The 20,946-nt window shown below is 33.2% G+C and overlaps 1 protein-coding gene across 3 annotated transcripts in view; it reads right to left on the minus strand.

The window, feature by feature from the left end:
- The window catches only part of LOC131031370 (histidine kinase 1), a 225,044-nt gene that overhangs the window by 194,679 nt on the left and 9,419 nt on the right, over nucleotides 1–20,946 (minus strand). The window contains exon 1 of one of the 3 annotated variants that reach the window (XM_057962471.2): nucleotides 10,778–11,282. The exons of 1 other annotated variant lie outside the window; for it this stretch is intronic. In XM_057962471.2, the coding sequence (XP_057818454.2) occupies nucleotides 10,778–11,065 (288 nt within the window). In that variant the 5' untranslated portion in view covers nucleotides 11,066–11,282. Of the gene's footprint in view, nucleotides 1–7,222; nucleotides 7,789–10,777; nucleotides 11,283–20,946 lie in introns of those variants that run through there. One more of the 3 variants, XM_057962473.2, reaches the window with a different exon arrangement.

Below are 20,946 nucleotides of genomic sequence, written 5' to 3' on the forward strand. Positions count from 1 at the left end.
TTTCTTCTTCAAATGGGTAAAACTTTGATCTCTGAATTTCACGGTTTTGTGAGAGGAAGAGGGGAGATATGTAGAAATGGGAAAATCTTGACTTTGACCAATTTCAGATCTTGGGAGAATTTTCGCAAGTATACAAGTTGGAAAGGACATACATGCAATCGGGGTTTTAAAACCCGAATACAAGTACACTTGTAAATTCAAAAATGGAGAAATGGACAAAAAATGGGATTTTGACTTGCGGGAAATGATCGAAATGAAAAGTACGGATATGAGGAACGTGAATGAATAGAAACGGGAATATCCGAGAAAGTCATTTTTATGAAAATGGGAAGAACTCTTCAACATGTAATCCGATTTTTAAAACCCGAATTTGCAAGGGAGGGGTATTTCACACTTTTCAAGCTTGGAATTTTAACCAAAAATGATTAAATTCCTTAATTGTAAGGGAAGGACAAAAATTTCCAGCGAACTTGTAATCGAGATTAAAAATCCCGAATACAAGTTAAGAGGGAATTTTGAGAAGAACAATGCAATTCAACAATTGCATTTCAAGGGGAAGATTTCTTTCACGAAAACCAAATTTTTTGGGAAAGAACATCACATGCCAAAAAAAAAAAAAATGTAACTAATAACGAAAAATAAAGAAAACAAGAAAATAATAAAATGAAGAGAAGAAAGGAAGGAGAACATACCTTTCTTAAAAAAGCAAAATGCTTCTCCAATAATGCAACAATGCTTGAAATGAAGAAGCAAAACTGGAAAATCAAACCCTTATCATGTTTTTTGTAAAAATGCCCCAAATATAGTAGCAATTTTAAACTTGGAGGACCAAAATGCCAATGAGAGTGTGCATCCAAGCAAAACGCCTAAGGTAGAAGAAGAAATAATGACGCCAAATAATTGAAAACGCTGCCAAAGGGAGAAAACGTGGCCAAAGGAAATCACGTGGCCACCATAATAAACTTCAACGGCATCATCAAATGGTGCGAAAAACCTCTCACCCTCCATGCCTTAGTAGGAAAGAGCAAAACGATTTAGGAGTGTGCAAATTTATGAAGTAAAAAGCACCCAAAATGTGGGTTTAAAGAACCACGTTTTTGCTGATTTAGCTCCAAAAACCAGTCAATATAACCTCCATTTGGCATGAAAGATGTTGATGATTGCATGAAAATAGGGTAGAAGCAAAAACGCCTTCCTTCCCTAAAAAATCTCCACAAAAAATTGCTTTGAAATCTTCAACAAATCAATTTTGCATGAAAATCGGGTTTTGGGAGACACATGACAAGTTCGATTTGTCCAAAATGAAGCAAATCGGGTTTTAAAAAGAAAATAACAAGTTCGATTTTCACTTTTCCCACTTTCATGTCAAAATCGGGTTTTTTAAGACAAATAGCAAGTTTAATTTTTCTCTTTTTCACTCATCAAGCCAAAATCGGGTTTTTTTGGACAAATGACAAGTTTAAAATTGTCAAAAATGCACTTTTATGTCAAAATCGAGTTTTTTGGAGCAAACTACAAGTTTAAAAATACTTGTAAAAGGGAAATAAAATCCCTACAACAAGTTAAAAACACTTGCACATATGTAATGGGGATTTAAAATCCCTATTACATGTGAAAACCATTAAAGTAGGGGTTTTTTGAACAAACTGCAAGTTTACTTGCAGTTGAGCCAAAAAATCCCTATTTTAACTAAAAATGACCAAAAAACAATAAAAAGATAAAAACATTAAAGGAGAAACTTAAAATAAATTGCAAGTGACATTTTTAAATAAAAGTGCACATGTAATTGATCAAAAATTCCCCTACAACGACCATAACAATGAATATCATTAAAACTTGTAGTTTGAAGAAAATTCTCCACCTGCAGTCTGGGTTTTAAAACCCGAAATTGAAGGAAAGACATAACAAACGAACCCAGAATTTGACGAAATTTGAAACGTAGTTCAAGAATGGACTGAGGATCAAGCCAATCCAAGGATTAGTCGAAATTCTACCTCAAGAAGTGTGCCATAGAGTAAAATTTTTCATGTTTTCACAAAAATTTCACCGTAGTGGTCCTTCATTTTTGGAAACAAAAATGAGGACAACAATTGTCAAATAATGAACCTTTAGATCTTTTGAAAGCAATATCTTCCTCAAAAGTTACATCTCTACTTACCTCAACATACCTTTGACCTAAAATGTAGATCATGAAGGCTTTGGAAGATTTGTTGTATCCCACTAAGATGCCTTTCTTTTCAGATGGATGCAACTTTGTTCGTTTTTCTTTAGGCACATGAACATACACCAGGCTCCCGAATATCCTTAGGTGGCTGATGTCAGGTTTGATTCCTGTAAAGGCTTCTTCAGGAGTTACATCCTTTAGAGCACGATGAGGACATCTATTCTAAATATAAACTACTGTTTTGGATGCTTCCGCCCATAGAAAAGGTTGCAGGTCTTGATCATGGATCATGGCTCTTGCAGCTTCAACAATGGTCCTGTTCTTTTTTTTAGCAACTCCATTTTGTTGAGGATTGTAGGGAACACAAAACTCCCTCTTAATTCCCGCCTTAACACAAAAGTCATAGAAACTACCTGAGGTGTATTAACCTCCATTGTCAGACCTTAAACATTTAATTCAATTTCCTGTAGTGTTTTCAACTAAGGCTTTGAATTCTTTAAATCTGTTTAGGACTTCTTCAGACTCTTTAGATTTAAGAAAGTAGATCCATGTTTTCCTAGAGAAATCATCTATGAAGATAACATAATACAGGAAACCGCTAGGAGATGCTACAGACATAGGACCACATAAATTTGAATGAATAAGTTCTAACTTTTCTTTAGCCCTACTATCAATTTTATGAAAAGGATTCTTTACATTCTTACCCATTGCACAACCTTTACAAGCATCATCATGAGATAAACTAAGTTTAGGCATACCTTTAACCATTTTACCAAGAGTGGGAAGAGCTTGAAAGTGTAGATGTCCAAGTCTTCTATGCCATAGCTCGCATGATTCAGGGGCCTCATGGATGAGAACTTGAATTGGATTAGCTGCAAGCTTATATAAACTATCACATCTATTTCCAATAACACGAGCAGTTTTGAAATTAGATTTCTTAGACCAAGCGAGTACTTTCCCTTTAGAAAATGCTATTTGCAAACCCTTATCTTCTAAGGCAGAAATGGAAATAAGATTTCTTTTAATACCAGGTACAAAAAGAATATCACAGAGTTGTAAGGAAATACTAGAATCTAGTTTTAAAGAGGTAGTACCAGAACCTTTTACCAAGTATCGAACATCATCACCGATTACCACATGAAGGTTGGTGTCTTTCTCAATCAGATCTGAAAGATGCTCACGAAAACCTGAGATGTGTCTGGAGGCACCACTGTCAAGTATCCACATATTACTGTCCGTAGGAACATTGCTGGATAGAGCAGAGATAAGAAGATAATCCTCACTTTGTTTGGCAACTTCATTTAAATTGACTTCCCTTTCCTTGGGATCATTCTGACAATCTCTGGCATAGTGACCATACTTATCGCATCTGAAGCAACGAATGTGGGAGAAATCTCTTGACTTCTTCCTTGGATCATAGGAGGAGGATCTAATGTCCACCTTTCCTAGATTTAGCTAAGAGAACATGATTATCTTTGTGAGAGTTCTTGAGTTTTCCTCTTACCTCAATTCGAGATTCCTCTTCAATGCAATCAGATTGAAGACGCTCAAAGTTGGGACAATCGGCTCTTCCACCAATGCTACGAATGAATGGTTCCCATTCATCAGGTAGACCATTTAATGCAATCATAACAAGATCTTTATCCGAAATTTGGCAATCAAGAGTACTTAGCTTGTCCTTTAGTTCACTGATCTTCATGAAGTAGGCTATGATTGAGTCTTCTTCTTTCATTTTCATGTGAAGAAGTTGTTGTCTTAGAGCAAGGGCCCTGCTGAGGTTGTTGACTTCATACATCCCTTCCAAGTGTTTGATCATTTCCCTGGCAGACGCAAATTTTGATATGATAGTGACAAGGTGATTCTTGATGGATTCAATTATGATCTTCTTAGCCTTGAGGGAGTCTTTCTTGAACTGCTTCAGCTCTTCAGCATCTTCTGGAGGGGACAACCTTTCTTCTTCTACGAATTTCAGCAGATCATTCTCTTCAAGGATCAATAGAATACGGACTTTCCAAGCAGCAAAAGCAAGGGCTCCATCAAGTCTATCTTCAGCCCTCAAACCTGACATTTTAATCTAAAAACAAACATCAACTATATGCAACAAATGATTTACTAAAATCTGAAGTTAGTGACACCTTAGCTCTGATACCATGTAAATTTTGTGCCCTAGATCAGTAATCAGATTTATGTCTTTTAATTATGCCCTAGTTTGTTAATCAGATTTGTAACATTTTAGTAAACCATAATTCAGTAAGCTCAGAAATGAAACAAGTAAACAAGAGAAACACAAATACCCTGGGAAAACCTCCAAGGAGGAAAAACCCAGCATTAAAGACCCACAGGTCAGATTATATATTCTCTCTTAATTGCACAAATACAATACTTAGCTTGCTTCTCCAGATCTGATCCCTTTTGTATGACAGATCTGCAATTCTAAGCACTTCAAGTCTGCACCAAAAAAGGCCTATGTCCTCTTGGACAAGTTCGCACTATCCTTGACAAGTTCGCACAATCCTTGAGTAAATTCGCACCTTTTATTTGCAGAGCTAGTTCGCTGATTTCATGAATGATTGAATTGTATTTGCAAGTTGTCTTTATTTATATGAGACCTTAACCTTTATTAAGTCCAAGTTGGCCTTCCTTCTTTTGGCGCCAATTTATTTATTGTGGCGTGGAGCATTTAGGGTGGCGTGAAGGTATAGGGCTGGGCTCAACTTGGGGGCACGTTACCCCTTTAGGATAGGACCCAGTCCTATATGGGTTCGGATGTTGCCTTAAGGCAATCCGAACCCATCTTACCTAGTTACAAATAACATTGTGGACAAGTGTCACATTTTTTATTGTCAATTACATCTCTATCTAAGGAGATAAAACCCTTTGTAATAGTCACTCCAATTTTTCATTATATCATATTTATTATTGTTTTATTGCAATTTTGTGTTAATTGCTCATTTCTTAATAATACACTAGTAATCACATACAAATCTTAAAAGAAAAATTATTGACCTGACTTTCTAGAAAATTAATTAGCAATGAACATAAAAGGAAATTGAGAGCATTCAACACCGGAAAAAAAAAACACAAGGATTTACCCTCAATAGTCTGAATTCCCAAAGAAAACTCTAGCAAAAGTGAGGTAAAAGACCCATTTAGGCCTTATCTCCAATGGCAAATACAATCTTAAGCCTCTCAAGCAGACAACTAGGAAAATCAATATATAACTCCTCACATATACTTTAGTTCTGTTTTTTCCTAATACAGTCTACTTGACTCTATGAACTCTCTTGGAATTCACTTCAATTCTCCCTATTCTTCCAATTCAATCAAATTGAATGTTTACAATGCCCTATTCTTCCAATTCAATCCAGTTGAATGTTTACAATGAATAATAGTGCTACTACAGGCCCATCATGAATCTTAAAAGTCAACAAAAGTTGAATGGAAAAGAGATTTGAAATGTTTTTTGGTGCTAAGGATGTTTCTGAACATATGAAAAAACCACCACTTCAGTACAAAATTGTCTTGGCAGTCATGTAAACCCTGCCTAGTGAAACCTACGGTTTTGCATTGAAGCCTGAAATACTCCATTTTTCTTTGGTTTTCTTTCTTTTGATGTCTGCACTCTGGACTATGTGTCTTCTATAGTGTGTTACACTTCCTCTTTGAACTTTTAAATCACTTGATCCTTTTACAGATCAAAATGAGTAGATCAGAATGTTTACAAACTAAATTTTCCACCCTACATGAAGGTTTATTCTGTAGTTAATGTTGAAAAATCTCTCTTTGAGCCTTAATGTTAGATGAAGAAGAAGAATTACCTTCTGATGAAGATTTTGTGCCCGATTTTCAAGTAGAATTCAACAAGGATGATGTTCTATAAGTGAAACACGGGATGACAAGAAAGGAGGGTTTAGGAGACATGGTAAATTGGTTTGAAAGGAGACAAATGAGGCAAAACAAAATGGTATTCTAAATACAAGGTGCGGGAATCATTTCCTTAACAATTGATTTGCTAAGCTGTTGGGGACCAAAAGCTTCAAAATTGGCAAGTTATAATCGATACTGGATCAGACATGATTGTAAACTTAGCTGCCATCACTATTGAAGACTCTTCATTGACAAGACAGAACATGAGACTCGTTCCCTAAGGCGGAGATAATACACATAAGATTAAAAAAAGGTATATAACTTTATAAGTCACTTAGAAAACCAGACATTACTCATTAGTGATTATTTCGACCCCAAACAAAAACGTCTTACAATTTTGATTAGGGCCAAAACTGTTACTTCGCACAAACGAAAAGTTTTCACCGTGATCAGAACTACTATAGGTAAGACAAATTATGGCCAAAACCATTACAATTGAGCGAACGGATGGTTTTGCCATGATCAAAACCATTCTAGGTAAGCAAGATAGCAGAACCCGCAGACAAGGAGCTGGAGTGTTTGTTATTTCGTCTTTTGATGCTATAAAGTATTTAGATTTCCTCTCAAAGATCTCTTGTGACTTTTAGGCTATACCGTCCCGCGTATGACATTGAGGAGGAGTTCCTTTCATGGTGTAATTAACTGATAGTGTAATTGGTTGAACCAACAAATTTTCTTAATCAATCGAAATCATGGCCAAATTGAAATGCTTAATCGTCCATTAACAGCCATCTAAAGGTGATACCCCATGTCGCTCTTAGCAAAAAACTTAAAAATAAAAAATACCAAAAAGTTGCACCGTGTAGCAGAGAAATTGAACATCTGAAAATACTTATAATTTTCACGCTGTCGTTGCTGAAAGTTATATTGACATGTGAATTCTAACAGAAACGAAGCATTATAATGCTAAAATGTTAAGAGAATTCGAGGCTATTGCTAAATTTCTCATGTATGACATTTTTTAAGGTAATTTGCACGCCCTAACATTAAAATTGAAATAACTTCACTGAAAAATGGGGTGACGCATATATTTACATGACATTTACTTAGTCACATTATTGTTGATTTTTACAGTTTACAGGCAGAAAGCCGCACATTCTTTTAAAACACAAAAACGAAGAAAGTGCGCACCATGATTGCTAAGCGCGCGGCAAAATGCTGTAATAAGAAGACAAACAACTAGCCTTTCTGTACTGCAATTCCTCTGGATCATCTCCTCTATTTGAAACATTGTCACTTTCATTATCATTTTGTCTGCGGACACTACTACCATTACTTGAAACGCGTTTTCTGATGCTGCTAAAAATATTTAGGCGTGTGACCGACCTCTTCAAATTCGGTTCCTCGTTTACACGTTGCTTCGAACAGAAGCTGCCATCTCTGCTTTCTGTAATGAAAATTTGATGTTCTTCTGTCGCCAAGATTTTTGGGAATAAATCTTATGTGCAATCTGCTCAGACAGAATCGTAACCTTCATACCCATTGTGACTGTGTGAGCAAACTCAGCAAACGTTGAAAGCTGATAGGCAGAACACCTGGGTTCCTAGTTGAGAGGCGCAAGTGTTACAGAAAGTGGGGTTCGAGTGTGCAAAGAATTGGTGGGAATCGAACTCACGACGTTGGTGGTTTTTTCAGCGGCTGAGATGATCACAAGCGCAGTGCGGGCGGACTCAGCACAGTGGTGGTTTCTGTTTATAATTTATATCACCATGGGAGGTGGAGCTCTTTGGTTTTAGCGACGTGCTTGACACAAAGGCCTTAGGGCCCACCTATATTCGGTGGCTAAATGTCGCCAAGATAATGTTTTGTGGACTACCTAGATTATCTAGCTGAAATCTTTGTATTCATAATAAATAAATAAACATAAATAAATTGACACATAATTATAATGTACGTTTGTAATCATCTGTGAGAGGTGGGTTTTTTAAATTATAAGTCAATGAAGATTGATTTAAAAATTAATCAAGAGACCTTTTACATAAATTTGTGTTTAATTATATATCTATAGAAACTTAATAAATTAAGATATAATGAAAAGATTTTGAAAATAAATCAATTAAATATAATTGAAAGATTTTGAGAAAAAAATAATCAAATATAATATTTAAATATTTAACTTATATTTTTATATTATATTCTATTTTTATATTTTATATATTAATAATTTACACATTTAAAATATTTATATATTAATTATTTGATAATCATGATATTTCAACTATAAATATATAAAATAAATAATTATTAGATAAATAAATAATAATATATTATATTCATATTTCTTATTATTTTTAAATAAAATTAGATAAGACATTTTATAGTAATGTAATTATATTCAATATTAATATGATATAATAATAATATATATGAGTAAACTTTTTTGTATCTTAAAAATTATTTTTTATTCTTTTTTATTTTTTTTATTTTTTTTTAAAAGCCTCTTCTAAGAAAAATTGTAAACACCTAAAAATGTCCTTACTTAAGAATTCATTATATTACACTAGTCTACACTTGTGATTTTGGAAGACAATTCTATTACTTTACATTCGATTAAGTGAAAAGATATACATCTAATATTACACTACATAAACTAAATACATTTTTAATTTATTATCAAGCATGGGCATTATATGGATAGATGAATCAATTATACATCAAGATGTTGATCATAGTGACATACATGGTGGGAGACATCTTTAGTACTTAGGTATCCTTAGTGGTAAGTTACTAGTTACTAAATCTTATTGTGTTTGTTAGATATCCTCACTTATTCCTTTCATTTGTGAATTTGCATGGCACTCATTTGAACATGCGACATGTTCAAATGTCATGGTTTTTAATGATAGTCATTGTGCACTTAATTAAGAAGGTATATTGTGAAAGCACATTTCAATTGTAAAGAGCATTATTTTTAATTAAATATCAATCATCATCATGAAGATCATCGTGTAGGTCACCAACATGTTTGTAAATGGTGTCTTTGATCTAGTTACCCCTATATATTCTCTATCGAATTGCTTTGAATTATTGGAGCGTGAACTAATTGGATGACATACTACTTTGAAAAGGATCATTTTTTGGAAACTGAAAAATGAAATTGAATTTAGCATTCTAGATCCAAAGTAAACAAAAACTTCACAATGTAAATTGATAAAAGTCAAAATGACTTGTAAAAACAATTAATTGATATATAATGCATTATTATTATTTTGTGTGTCGTATCAAACATTACAACTATACACACAACCTGACATAAAATGAACACATAAATATACATGCACAGTATACTTTTATCTTTAGACGATCTAAAAGGTAAGCCCCCTGTACAAACCCTTCCAATCCTACAATTTATTGTTTAGGCAACATTCATTCAGCATCAAAATGCACAGTTGACCTTATTTTTTAATTAATTGATTGAATGAAAATTATTGATGACAGTGTGGATTTTAAGTCAATATTCATGTAACGTTCTTACATACACGGCGTTAACAATGGAAGTAATCCTCAATAAAATTAAAAGTTCTTGGTTCACTCTTCCAACCCAGCCCCTAACACGCGCACAAAAAGAAATTCGAAGCCTTTCTAAAAAAATTCAACAGAGAGGAATGGAGAACTACGGGATTGGAAGACAGTCAAAATTTCTCCGAATAGCAGACTAAAAAGGAAAATTGCGACTCCTAACAGTGAAATTGCAAAATAATTTGCACCAAAAACGGAAAAATATTGATGACAGTGAATATTCATGTAACGTTCTTCTTACATACACGGCGTAAACGTTAACAATGGAAGTAATCCTCAATAAAATTAAAAGTTCTGATTCACTCTTCCAACCCAGCCTCTAACACGCACACACAAAAAATATTCGAAGCCTTACTAATAAATTTAACAGAGAGAGGGATGGAGAACTACGGGATTGGAAGACAGTCAAAAATTCTCCAAATAACAGACTCAAAAGGAAAATTGCGACTCCTAACAGTGAAATTACAAAAATAATTTGCACCAAAAACGGAAAAATATTGATGACAGTGAATATAACGTATGAACGTTCTTCTTACATACATGGCGTTAACGTTAACAATGGAAGTAATCCTCAATCAAATTAAAAGTTTTGGTTCACTCTTCTAACCCAGCCCCTAACACGCGCACACAGAAAAATTCGAAGCCTTACTAATAAATTCAACAGAGAGAGGGATGGAGAACTACGGGATTGGAAGACAGTCAAAATTTCTCCAAATAAGAGACTCAAAAGGAAAATTGCGACTCCTAACAGTGAAATTACAAAATAATTTGCACCAAAAACGGAAAAATATTGATGACAGTGAATATTCATGTAACGTTCTTCTTACATACACGGCGTTAACGTTAACAATGGAAGTAATCCTCAATAAAATTAAAAGTTCTGCTTCACTCTTCCAACCCAGCCCCTAAAACGCGCACACAAAAAAAATTCGAAGCTTTGCAAAGAAATTCAACGGAGAGAGGGATGGAGAACTACGGGATTGGAAGACAGTCAAAATTTCTCTGAATAACGGACTCAAAAGGAACATTGCGACTCCTAACAGTGAAATTACAAAATAATTTGCACCAAAAACGGCCTAAAGAACAAGATTAAGCGCATCAGAGCTGAACTTTAACGCGTCGAAAGATCAAAAGGAAAAATACAGAGGAACTAAAGAAAGGGCGTACCATAATCGCTAAGCGGGCGACGAAAACGCTGTAATAAGAAGACAAACAATGAGCCTTTATGTAACCGAAACCCCTTTCGTTTGAAACAAAATCATCATTATTATTATCAGTCTGCGGCCGCTGTCCGCAGACTCTGGTTGTATTACGCGAGACGCGTTTTCTGATGCCCCTGACAATATTTCGGCATAGAACCGACCCCCTAAAGCCTGCCTCCTCGTTTATATTATGCAGGTCGCGTGTTCCAGTCTCCGCAATGTACACCTGATGTTCTGCTCCTGTTTTGGCCATTGGCTTTTCAAAGAGCAAATTTTCTGCTACATGCAAAGCCCGATGATTTTCGTACACGAAGATTCACTGTGTGTAGCCCCTTTAGAAAACAAAATGACTTTGCAGTGTGAATTACGATTTAGTGGGAGTTAAATGAACGAACCGAGTGTATTCTAATGATAAAGGTTGTCTGAAATCAATAAAAGGGAACAAGGCCGGTGCGAGTGGAGTCAGCGCAACATTTATTTGTGGGAGTGACATTTTCCGCGGTTTTGGTACAAAATGATGCGACTATTTATACGTAAGCCTGTGTGGAGCCACGTATATATTACGCATGCATCCTATCCACGCTGTAAGTGGAGAACCACATCCACTCGTACAAAAGTGAGGCTATTTGAACATATTTATTATTAATTAATTAATAATTAAAAATTAGAATACAGCATTTTTTAAATTTTTAATTAGTTATTAATAAATATAGTAAAAGGTTCATCATAAATGCTGTATAGACATTTTGCCAAAGTGATAATTCTTTTGTTTTTGTCTTGGAAAGTGCAGTAGTGTATAATTATAAAAAAATTAATTAATTAAAAATTAGAATACAACAGCTTTTTTAAATTTTCAATTAATTAATAAATATAACAAAAGGTGCATCTTAGGTGCTATATAGACATTTTGTAAAAGTGATGATTCTTTTGTTTTTTGATTTGGAAAGGTGCTTCGGATATGAAAGTGTGTGTGTATATATATATAGTATCAAGAGAAGGGGTCCAATTACCTTTCATTGGATTTTGCTAATTAAAAGTCTACTAAAACACTAGCATACTTATATTTTAAAAGATCTATGTAAAATACATCGAGAGATATCAATTTAAATTATAGAGACATAAATATAAGAATACTAGTACTAAATGTAAATCCATTAACAAATTTATCATTGCCAAAAAAAAAATTTAAAAATAAATTGAACAAAAATTAAGTTCACTAAAAAAATTGAAAATAAATCTGACTATTAGAAATTTGCGATTTTTTTATATTTAATTTTTTTAATAAATTTAATTATAATTGTTTGAATATTATAAATGTAAAAACATCTATCAAAATAATTAAATTCAAACATATATTAATAATTAAATTGAATATTAATTGAAGAAGTTTGCATTACCTTCATAAGCATAATAAGTAATAGACAACATAAAATTTTCATTAAATTGAGGATTCAAAAAACATTCAAATTACAAAGTGGGCTAAAATGACTTAAATCTACCTCTCATGTTATTAAATTTTGGGATGAAAGAAAAGAATATAACTTATTCATAAAATCTACCAAGCTAATTTTTAAAATAACTTACATTCTTTACATTTCTTGTTTTGTGTTTTAATGACAGATCATGATCTCTCACACACTCATAAAAGTATAAATAAAATAGAATATAAAACTATATAAACTCTAAAAATAAAATAATTGAAAAAATTATGTACTTTAATAAATAAAATAGAAAATAAAACTATTAGATTATTTTATTTTCATAAAATTTAAACAATTATTTAAAATGTTGAATGAGCAATTTATTAAAATTGTAACTTTTCAAAAAAGAATATGTTGAAAATATGTAGACTAATAATAAATTAGGAAAATAAGAATTGCTATAATAAATATTTTAGTATGCGCAAATATTTAAATATATAATTCAACGTTTAGTTTTTTTTAACTTTGTGCTACAAGAGATGTCAATGTGTACATAAAAAATACACCAAAAAGCACAAATAGAATAAAATATATATATAATACTTAATTAAAAACAAATTTATATATAATAAATAATATATAATATGCCGACCCATTTTTCGTGGTGGAGTTTTCGACAGATGTGTCTAAAGTCAAGATATAAATAAGTTTTCGACACATATATGTAAAGTCGAGATATTAAAGCCTTAGAAGTGCTTTATGACTTCCTAAAGCACATTGTGTTTGAAAACTCTCTCAAAGATTTGTTTTTTTTTTTTAAGGAAAAGGTCCCTCTTTCTTAAAAAAGAATATTGTTTTTTCTTGAATCATCATTTTGCTTGGATATGAAGGAATAAGTGGATTCCATTAAGAAAATATTCTATTAAATATGACATGAATATATGATTCTCTATGTGTAGTTTGGCTTTATTCATTAGTTGATTTTCTATGGTTATTTATGCTTTTTATGTAAGATAGTCATAATATTAATATCATTTAGATGGGAATTTTCTTTATTAGTTAAATAATTTAAATTTTTATTAGTTAAATAATTTAAAATAAATTTAAATTTAGCTAGTGGGCTATTTTATAAGAAGAAAATCTCTACCAGAAATTTTTCATGTGTGAGACTTCTAAGTCGTAAAAGGTTTTATGTATCGTAGGTTTTGACTTCATAATATCTTCTTTGGAATATCTTTTAGTAGATGTAGTATTTACTCAAAATCAAGTGATTGATTAGATTTCAATCTTTAGTAATAAATGCAAAGATAAGTTTTTAGGTCCACCTTTGTCACTATTGTAACACCCACCAACTCTTAAGAGCATCTGAAATTGTTTTTAAATACATTTCAAATATATTTTTTCTCAAACATGTTTTGCAAGCGCATTGAAAGAAATTTAATGGCTTTCAACCTTCTTGAAATGCAAGAGGTGAACATTATTGTCTAGTGGTTTATGGCGAAACAGAACTGAAAATAGTTCTAAGCCAAGGAGTGTTCCAACCTCACCCGATTATGACCACTGTTAAAATCTCTAGTTGAAAAATACTCCATTCATTTAACTCCCCCTCACCCTCATTAATAAATACTTATAAAGTGGAGGGTTTTACCCCATGAGGATGCTACTTTTTGGGAGATAATTGTTGACTTGGATCATACAACTTTATCTTTCTTGAGGACAAGTAAACTAATAGTGGAGGACTTGTAATGTCCTTTATAAATGATAGAAAATTGTGGGTCTCACTCACTTATCCTATGATGTGTATTTTGGTTAATGGATGTTCATGTGTTTGAGGAGTATGAGTGTGTATATGCAAATATTTTTTATTATTTTCCTAGTGAGTAAAAGAAAATTCTTATGTTTAATGGATCTTCCTAAATTTTAAGAGATTGTGATTAAATTATAGTTCTAAGAAGTATAATCCTATTTCTTAGGCAACATTTGAGAGGGGCAGACACTTTGAATTATGGCATGCATGTAGTAATTGAATTTGAATTTAGGTCTTTTGATCTAGATTTTCAACACTTTGTGTATCCACGAAGTAAATATCAAGTTATAATGTAATATTTGGGGAAATGTCTAGTATTTTAAACTTTAATGAATCTAATTTAACTTCATTTCATTTTGGATACATTAGAAATTTGACTTAAAGACCCAAGGAAAGGATTCAATCTATAAAATTGTGACATTTTTAATATTAATTTTGGTATCAATTTTTAATATGCCTAATATATTAAAAGGGTTTTGGTGACAAAACTAAAAAGATGGGAAATTAGATAAAAGGGTTTTTTTCTAAAACTAAGCATCTTTTGCATTTGGAGAAAAAATTAAATTATTTTTAATTGGATGTCTAGCAACAAAATATTTAGCTTTTTTATTTCAATGATCAGATTTATACAAAGTATGTATGGGTGCATTCAAGGGGATTTCATTTCAATTTGGGGTTGGTTAGGCTAGGGTTTTGCTTGGGAAAGATTATGAATAGATTTGTATCAATGAGAAAAATACTTTTCTTTGTAATAATTCTCTAGCATTTATTGGAGGAAAATATTAGATGCTTTTGTTTTAATTTATCCTATTGCTTATGTTATTTTCTTTGCATTGTATCCCATTAAAATGATAAATATGTGTATGTATATGTATATGTGTGTACTTATGTATGTATAAGCCAAGGGGGGTTATTTAGGCTAGCTCCAAGTACTAGTGGAGGTCATAAGTGGGACCTCCCCTACACAACCACTCAACATATTCAACATAGAAGGCACATATTAAACTCAAGTCAATTCTAAATGTTGTGTCTTCTATGAATAATTTCTAATGTGTTTATAGTCTATCATTGTCTATAACAAAGAAACATTTTAAGGAATCGTATTATTATTGGTATCACTGTATATGCATGTGCAAAGTAGTGAATGAGCTATAAAGAGGCTTGTTGCAGCTAGTTAAGCTCGACCTATTTTCACATTTAGAGGTTAATATTTTGTATGGATATAGTTGTTTCTTATACTCATTTGGAACCCACTTTAAGTGAGTTAAGAACTTGTTTAGGTAACTCTAATAGCACCCTCTTAGGTCTAGAAGTTGAGCCTAATGAGCATGAGAGCATAGTCACTCTCACAATTAGCCTTTAACCTTCCTAAATGTGTACATGAGACTATCTTTACATCCTTAGTGATAAACCCTTGGCCTTTTAGGTGAAGAAAAGCTCTAAGATTTCAAACTCGTTGTTTTGGACCTAACACAACATAGCCTTAATATTGATATTTCCATGTTTCTAAATAAACGTTTTATGGTGCTCCATAATACATCACTAACACATTAGCAAACAAAAGATTCCAACAAACCGTTGATTTAGAAATTGGGTATAGCTAGACCTTTTTTCTTCATAATTTTTAAAAGACAAATTGGAGAACAAGACACCACCAAACTTATGTTTACAAAAATTTATGCATAATAAATATTTTAAATATCTCATTGGTCATATTGAGTTCTTGATTATGTCATCCCATTTGATTGATATCATAGCTACTTCCCAATTCATGGCAACTCATAAATTCAATGGTTGATCAAGAAGAAAAAATAATAGATTTTGACGATATTTTAATAAGTAGCAAAGGAGGAAAGGACCATATGAGGTACCTATTGTCACAAAAGTTTCACCCTTGATGACCCAAGAAACCTTGATCGTCAACCTTGTGAAACATTGAGTCAACCTCTCAAGTGTGGGGCCTTGCTAAATGTGAGGTTGAATCTCTAGAGAATGTCGGCTTCCTCTTCAATCTAAGTGTAGGTGTTGGACCAACCCAACACTAGTAAAACTAATCTATGACCGGATAGGGAAAAGGGGGAGAGAGAAGGCTTGCATGAAAGAAGGGGGAAAAGGTTTGCACCTGGACTGAAAGTTGATCTACCCCCACTTGTAACTTCACAAAACATCAATAAAACTACCCAAATATGCACAATATTCTATTCTAATTAGTCTCCTAAAGAAGGGTGAAGGTCAAAATTCTATAGGATGAAGAGAGAAACTGAGATAGTTCACAATCAACATTCACAAAGGGGACCAACACAAACACCTACAGCGAAGGAAAACAAACAAGAATGTATTTATATAATGAGGTAAGAGAAATATGCACATTATAAGAATTGAAATCAGGTAAAAAAAGAAAATTTCATTAATGAGAAGGCAAGGCAATTCTTTTACAGTTGCAAAAGTCATAGACTGTTGTAAGAGAAAAAGAGAGGGAAGATCTAATCAAAATGTTGCAAAATTGCTTTTATAGTTTAAGCATAACTCATAATTGAACAACTGATGGAAACCCTAACCCCACCCAATTTAGGTTACAAAAATCTGAGAGGGGAGAAGAAGATCAGATCGAGGATGATTTGATAGCGTGTTGCATCTAGCTCTGAGAGCATCCCTTGCCTCTGGAAAAGCAAAACAACCCATCGGTGAAGTAATCCCTACCAACAAGAAAGGTCGAGCACACTTGTAGGGACAAAAGTATCTGTTTTGTGTTGAAGAGGGCATGGTGGCATCAAAAATTGGCCTACAGGGGTCACCTCTGGAGTTATGGCATTGAAATCCGGTGGTTGCACCGAAATCAGGTCCAAAAATGGGCATCGACTGAGAAAAAAACAAAATCTCGATAATCAAGTCGACAACCACCCTGCACAAGGGTTAAATGCCAACGACAGCTGCAAGTTTGAAAATCGTTCATTGATTTGAAAGATTCACATGAAGATGGACGTGCGAGATCTCTCTACATAAGCACCCAACAGGCCCAATGGATGATTAAAACATGGTCATCGAATTGGGCCTTTATGAAGATCCGACGACTGCTGATGTATGGCGTGGCACCCCAAGTCCATGCCTCACTGGCTGTGTTTGACCGCTAAACGGGCCTACATACCACGCACGATAAGAACCCTAGCTTCTACTTTGTTTGGTTATCCCGCAACCCTTTTGCACTCTCTGTTGTCCTCTGCGGGATAAGGGTTTCTTTGTTTCTGATTTGTTTCTTATCCCACGGGTCTCTCAAGACCTCATTTTTACCCTGTGAGATAAGACTCCTTGAGTTTTCCTTTATTTCCTTATCCCGCAAGAACGTGCGAGATAAGGAAGTCCTTCATTCCCTTTGTTCTCTTATCCAGCGACATCATCTGTCTCCACTTTTAACCCTGTGGAATAAGGGAAAATGCATATCGCTCTTCTTCTTATCCCATGACCCTTTTCTCATCATGTATTATCCTTGAGGGATAAGCTTTCTTTGTTTTCTCTTTGTCCTCTACTTATCCTGTGGCATCACTTTTGTCACCATTTCCCCCCGTGGGGTAAGGAAGAAATGCATCCTCGCCTTTGTTATTTCTTATCCCACGGGTCGTTGTTGTTGTCTTTTAAACCTTGCGGGATAAGCAAAAAGCCTCTTGTCTTTGTTGTTCCATATCTTGTGTCATCTTTGGAGTCTCCATTTTACCCCACAGGATAACGAGGAAATACATTCCTCATATCACAAATCCTTATCCTGCGCGGTCCTTGTTGCATCTGTTTTACTCCATGGGATAAGGGAGGCTGACCCTCCTCTTAGTTATTTCTTATCCCGCGTGGTCTGCATATTGCCTTTCAATGCATGCGGGATAAGGGAAAAGCCCCTCACATCTAAGAGAAAACCGCCATCGAATGACCTAAGAGGAAATAAAGGGGAATCAACCAATGAATGACAGGGAAACCCTCCAACCAGTAAAACTTAAGTGAGTTGACCAACCAACCCGGTCAACTCAGAAATAGAATTGGATCCTGAAAAGGATGCAAGGGAAAAAAGAGACCACTTCACTCCTTGTTGCTCTTATCCCGTGCGACCACATGACTGTTTCCAATGTGTTGTGGGATAAGGGAGCAACCCTTAGCCGACTAAAATCCTTATTCCACGCTCTACTAAGGTTGGCACAAAAATTGCCAACAATGCCTAAAATTGATCATTGAGATTCTATTGTATCAAGCTCTCTATAAGATAATATTAGAGTGAGTTCGGTCTCATAAAGATTTTATATGTTTGACTAAGTGTTAGTATTGCTCAAGACATGCAGATGCATAAAAAGAGAATTCATTATTTTTAGTTTGAAACATTCTTTACTACACCAACTTTGTTTAGAAAATTATTAAATATTTGAACGAACAAATAGTCTTGTTACATATTCATTAATAAATGGCAAACATGTTTAGAATTTAAAAATTTCTCATTACAAGTGAAGGCATACCTTAGTGGTTTAATTTCAATTATAAAGAATCATGCTAGACTAGATCACTCAAAAGAAAGTTGTATACAAGCAACTTATTTTGTATAATAATTGTGCTTGACTAGTTTGTTGACACTTAAAATATTTATTGCATGCAATTGTTTGCATATTCGTGGGATCCTTAGAACACATTATACAAGAGATAAGGACATTATATACTTAAAAAATAATCACATGTGATAGGTTTTTAAGCTTTTGAGATCTATTCTTGTAAATGAATTGCGTCAATCATTTGCTAACAAACATGTGGATATGCCTTAGGGCTATATGTAGAATTGTAAAGATCATGTGAAAAGATTAATTTACATGCTCTCACAAATTATCCACTTTCTACAGATACATTGGCAAGGAGGAGCTAAGTGTTTACATATCCTTGAGTAGCTTCATAAGCAAGGCAAGAGTTGGATGTGTCTATCATCTTGTAATTCTCGATTCCTCTTAAGTAGAATAAACATCGATGATACTTTTTCCCAAGAAACCTAGTATCATTATTGATCTTTAGTGCTACAAACAATGGTTAATGATATATTTATTGAAGATAGATAGTGCAAACTAAAATGAATTTGATGAAGTATATTGCTTCATCATCAAATAAAATAAAAAATTTGACAACATGATATACCTAGTACATTTAATTCAAATTTGAATAGAGAGGGATTGAACATCAAGATCCAAAATAATTTCTCTTATTTTTACCTTGTAGACAACTTGCTTAACCACTCCACCCTATTCTTAATTGGGTGAGGTCTTGTTGGAGATCAAGGAGTGTCTTTCACAAAAAAATGTGCTATAAAGGTGGCTATTCTTGTGTTTACTAAATGATCGTTCTAAAATAGGGAAGACAACTAAAGATTTTATCAATGAAATGAGTGAAAAATCTAGTGAAATATTTTACAAATGATAAGAAAAGAAGATCCATTGGATTTAATCTCTAACTACATAAATTAAATAATAGAATTAATCTTAAACAAATCATTACTTGTTTATGAAAATATTTTTAAACAATCTTATATTACTACTAGCTAGGAAACACTTAAAGCATGCTTATACAACATTACATCTCACTAGACTACAACATGTACATTTGTATACTAATTCAGAGATATCTAATAGAAAATTTTGATGTTCAATTTTTTCTCTACTTGCGTGAGGTTTTAATGTTAATCTCCCTTGTGTGTAGAAGCTTTACCAACACAAACGAGATCTTGTCAACTACTATCATTTGGAAAGAGAGGCAATATTTGAGTGAGATTTTCCTATTAATGTCTCCTTTAGTATGTGTTCTTTTTAATGCCATAGTATCTACTTGAATTAGTGGCACTTTGTACAACTATGTATAGTTTCTATGTTATTAGTACTAGAATAGTGTGAGTATTTTTAGCATTGTAGATCGATAGAATTATAATTTATAGTTTCTATGTTATTAGGACTAGAATAGTGTGAGTTTTTTTAGCATTGTAGATCGATAGAATTATAATTTGGAGCTTTTGGACTATGATTAATAGAATTATAATGTGAATTTTTTGAATAATGAGAGGTACTATCGTATTATCATTATCCATATTAACTAAAAATATGTGTTAATTAAAAGATAATTTCAAATAAAATTAGATAAATATTATGTATATTAATTAAATATATGCATATATTATTTGAGGAGCATAAAATTGTTTCTATCTATTTATATCTATATTAATATGTTAAATTTTTTATTATTATATTTATTTTATAAATTATTTTTTATCTTTAGTAAAATCAAATATTTTAATATATTGAAATCTAAAACTGAGATAAAATGTTTCCTACATAAATATTATTGGAAAAATTAATTAAATTTATAATGATAAATAATTATATAAAAAACAAAGTTGGGACATGTAAAGTTATAGAAATCTATTAAATTGTTGATCAAAGTTAATAACATGAAACAAAGATATTTAATTTTAGAGTTGATGTTAATTTGATTATGACAAGTATCACTAATAGATTTGTGACTATGATAGAGCACAAATTTGTTGGATGATCAATATAAGTCTAGTCAAATTGCTATGTCTTGTTCTAGGTCATTTTTGTGCTCACACATTCAAACTCTATTCAAGGATTCAAACCACATGGAAAAAAAAGATTAAAAGATCTATCTCAAGTGAGGGAGATTGAATGGTGAAAATGGAACGGGTCTGCTCCTACGTGGGTCGAGCTAGGGCACCCGAGCCCTAGCTCGTGGTCGCTTTCTTCTGTTTCTGCGCAGTTTGGGTGGGTGTTTTCTGTTCTCCTGGGGGCGGAATTTTAGCTTATGTGGTGCGGCTGGCTTTGGGGTGAAAGCCTGGTTCGAGATTCAAGATTGGGGGTTGTTTTGGTGCGATCTGGGCCGAGCTTA

The sequence above is a fragment of the Cryptomeria japonica genome, chromosome 11, assembly GCF_030272615.1.
Source record: "Cryptomeria japonica chromosome 11, Sugi_1.0, whole genome shotgun sequence".
In the NCBI taxonomy this organism is placed as follows: Eukaryota; Viridiplantae; Streptophyta; class Pinopsida; order Cupressales; family Cupressaceae; genus Cryptomeria; species Cryptomeria japonica.